The sequence below is a fragment of the Lathyrus oleraceus genome, chromosome 7, assembly GCF_024323335.1.
Source record: "Lathyrus oleraceus cultivar Zhongwan6 chromosome 7, CAAS_Psat_ZW6_1.0, whole genome shotgun sequence".
Taxonomy (NCBI): domain Eukaryota; kingdom Viridiplantae; phylum Streptophyta; class Magnoliopsida; order Fabales; family Fabaceae; genus Lathyrus; species Lathyrus oleraceus.
In genome coordinates, this window is record NC_066585.1 from 515721677 (window position 1) to 515725785 (window position 4109).

Sequence of the window (4109 nt, forward strand, 5' to 3'; positions counted from 1 at the left end):
CATCCAAAAGCTCTAATATTAGTCGAAACTGTCGTTTTCCAAAGAGTTTGAAAACCTTTACTCTTGGCTTTATGTAATGTCGACTAATTAAATTCACATAATTTGTGATGAATTTAAACCATATAATCTCGGCTACCAGCACGGTAACCATGTTAAATAAAGGATCCAACTATATTATCTAATCATTACGGCTTTATTAAAGCAGACATATCAAACAAAATTAAATCTATCAAAGATAAACAAAATTCAATATAATGCCTTTTATATATATATTATATAATATATATATATATATATATATATATATATATATATATATATATATATATATATATATATATATATATATATATATATATATATATATATATATATATATTAAGATAGCATTTGAATTAATTTTTCTAGTCTGCTAGGGTTTGTTTTCTTCTATCATGAGAAGCCTGTGTTTTCAATCTATTTCCTAATTATTAGGCCTAGTCTATTGTATAATTAGAATATAATGACAAGTCTGAATAGTGAAGGATTGTCTATACAAGAGGAGGAAGAAGATGAAGGATTTTGTTTGGATGTAGGAGAAGAAGGATATTAATCATGTGACTTACGGTGGTGTTTGGTGGGAAGGTTCTTATGTGACAGACCAAAATCACGTGAGATTGATGAAAGTAAGAGTATTAGATATGTGGAGGCCAATGAAGGGTCTCACTTTCAAACAGGAAAATCAGGGTATGTTCTTATTCCATTTTGCTCACAATCTAGACATGGAAGCGGTATTGAAGGGAGGGCAGTGGACTTTCGATAGTCATCTGTTAATCATTGATATGGTGAAATTGGGTGTCGAAATAGAAAATATTCCTCTGTTCTATGTAGATTTCCAGGTTCAAGTCCAAAACCTTCCGGCGGGGCTGGTGTTAGAGAAGGTGGGGAGAGTTATGGCTGACTTCATTGGTTCTTTTGTTGAGTACGACAAGAATAATAATTCAAGTTTTTAGCGACAATATATGCGGTTGAATGAGAACTAATTTCCGACAACCATTGAAAAAGCAAACTAGAGTCAAGAATAAGGGAGGTCAATGGTGTATAGTGAACTTCAAATATGAAAAACTCAGTCTATTTTGCTTTATGTATAGGATATTGGGACATTCTAAATAGAAGTGTGAAGTGTGATTCACCATGCAGGAGGATGATGGAGTGAGAGGTTGTTCAACTAATATTAGAGCTGATAATAGGAGGTATGTTGGTGGTTCATTGTTGAGGTGGTTAAATGAGGAATGAGGAGGAGGTGAGAATGAGGAGGAGGTGAAAATGGAAGAGAAAGTGGAAATGTGCGTGAAGACCACGTTCAACCAGATGAGAATAATTGGGGACTTGATGGAGGGAGTGTTGAAATATTAAACTTGATTTGGGCCTAATTTTATTATTTGATTTTGGACTTAGTTATTTGGGCTTAGTTTATATTGGATAATGTTTCTAGAGAAGTCTTGTAGTATTTAGAGTATCTAGATATTTCTTAAGATTGTAATATTTTCTAGAATACTCTTTGAATATCTAGAGTTGAGAACTCTCTAGAATTAGTGTGTTTAGAGTTCTCCTTAGAGTACTATAAATAGAGATGTAATCCAACACTTTTGAATCAAGCAAAAATATAAAGTTCTCTCTTCCATAAATAATTCTCCTACCTACCAAGTTTCTATTCAAGCCTCTAATATTCCCACACACTTTTCTCTAAACACAAAAGGGTCTATTTCCAACAAAGTGGCATCAGAGCTTCAAGGTCCTAAAAAAATGGCGAATGGAGGTTTCCCTTTTCAAATGCCGATGCTCACAAAGAACAACTATGACAATTGGAGTATCAAGATGAAGGCGCTACTAGGAGCTCAAGATGTGTGGGATATCGTTGAGAAAGGCTTCAATGAGCAAGATGAAGCCTCGCTAAGCCAAGGTGTAAAGGAGACATTGAGGGAGTCACGAAAGAGAGACAAGAAAGCTCTCTTCCTCATTTATCAATCGGTGGATGAAGATACATTTGAGAAGATCTCCAACGCAACGACGGCCAAAGAAGCATGGGACAAACTTCAAACTTGCAACAAAGGAGTGGAACAGGTGAAAAAAATTCGTCTTCAAACTCTTAGAGGTGATTTTGAACGTTTATTTATGGAAAAGTCCGAGTCAATTTCTGATTATTTTTCTCGAGTATTGGCCGTAGTCAATCAACTTAAAAGAAATGGTGAAGATGTTGATGAGGTAAAAGTCATGGAGAAAATACTTCGCACTTTAAATCCAAGTTTTGACTTCATTGTTACCAACATTGAAGAAAACAAGGATTTAAATACCATGACTATTGAGCAACTCATGGGTTCCTTACAAGCATACGAAGAAAAACAAAAGAGAAAAATTAAACAAAAGGAGACTATGTAGCAACTACTACAACTCAACATAAAGGAAGCAAATTATGCGAATTACAAGAGCCAAAGAGGACGAGGTCGTGGCCAAGATCGTGGGCGTGGACGAGGACATGGAGGAGAAGGAAGAGGCAGTTACAACAACTACTCTAACAATGGAGAAAGAAGTTGGAATCCACAAACAACAAGAGGTCGTGGAAGAGGAAATTCATGGTCGAGGTGTGACAAATCACAAATCAAGTGCTTCAACTGTAACAAGACCGGTCACTATGCATCTGAGTGTAGATTCTCGAAGAAAGTTGTGGAGAAAGCTAACTTTGTAGAAGAAAAAGGCAGAGAAGAAGAAACTTCGTTGCTCGCGTGCCAAAACCAAGTTGAAGAGAAAAGAAACAAATGGTACCTCGACACTGGCGCAAGCAATCACATGTGTGGCGATCGAAGCATGTTCGTAGAGATCAATGAAGCGACAACTGGCAATGTCTCATTTGGAGATGACTCAAAGATACCGGTCAAAGGCAAAGGTAAAATTCTTATACGCTTAAAGAATGGGAGTCATCAATTCATATCCAATGTCTATTATGTTCCTAACACGAAGAATAATATTTTGAGCTTGGGACAGTTATTAGAGAAAGGCTATGACATCCACTTGAAAGAACATAGTCTTTTCTTAAGAGATTGTAGACATAACTTGATTGCTAAGGTGCCTATGTCAAATAATAGAATGTTCCTCTTGAACATTCAAAATGATGTTGCAAAGTGTCTCAAGACTTGCTATACCGACTCTTCGTGGCTATGGCATCTACGATTCGGACATCTCAACTTCGATAGTCTAAAATGTTTGTCAAAGAAGGAAATGGTGAGAGGCTTGCCTAGTATAAACCACCCAGACCAACTATGTGAAGGATGTCTAGTTGGGAAGCAATTCCGGAAAAGCTTTCCAAAGGAATCAACGTCAAGAGCGACAAAGCCGCTAGAGCTCATACACACTGATGTCTGTGGACCAATCAATCCAAACTCTTTTGGTAAGAGTAAATACTTTCTCCTCTTTATTGATGATTATTCTAGAAAAACATGGGTTTGTTTCTTGAAGGAGAAGTCAGAAGTGTTTGAAAATTTTAAGAAGTTCAAAGCCCTTGTGGAGAAAGAAAGTGGTCTTTCCATTAAGGCCATGAGATCTGACCGAGGAGGAGAGTTCATTTCAAATGAGTTCCAAAAATATTGTGAAGACCATGGAATCCGCCGCCCACTAACAGTTCCAAGATCACCACAACAAAATGGAGTAGCAGAGAGAAAGAATCGGACCATACTTAACATGGTGCGAAGCATGCTTAAGAGCAAGAAGATGCCGAGAGAGTTTTGGGCCGAAGCAGTGGCATGTGCGATTTATCTGACAAATCGTTCCCCAACAAGAAGCGTGCATGAGAAGACACCACAAGAAGCATGGAGTGGAAGGAAGCCTGGGATCTCTCACCTCAAAGTGTTTGGAAGCATTGCCTATACTCACGTTCCTGATGAAAGGAGAACAAAGCTCGATGGTAAAAGTGAGAAGTATGTATTCGTCGGTTACGACTCAAGCTCCAAAGGGTACAAGCTCTATAATCTAAATAGTGGAAAGATCGTCATAAGTCGTGACGTGGAGTTCGAAGAAGAAGATTGTTGGGATTGGAGTCTTCAAGAAGACAGGTATGATTTTCTTCCTTACTTTGA

At 37.4% G+C, this 4109-nt stretch overlaps 1 protein-coding gene across 1 annotated transcript; it reads left to right on the forward strand.

The window, feature by feature from the left end:
* Positions 1–1785: 1785 nt before the first annotated feature.
* Positions 1786–2418, forward strand: LOC127104683 (uncharacterized). Its single transcript, XM_051041854.1, has one exon. It carries the CDS (start codon positions 1786–1788, stop codon positions 2416–2418), a length of 633 nt encoding a protein of 210 aa, XP_050897811.1.
* The last annotated feature ends 1691 nt before the right edge of the window (positions 2419–4109 follow it).

Coding starts and splice junctions, on each gene's coding strand:
- LOC127104683 (XM_051041854.1), top strand. CDS start 1,786: ATGGCGAATGGAGGTTTCCCTTTTCAAATGCCGATGCTCACAAAGAAC.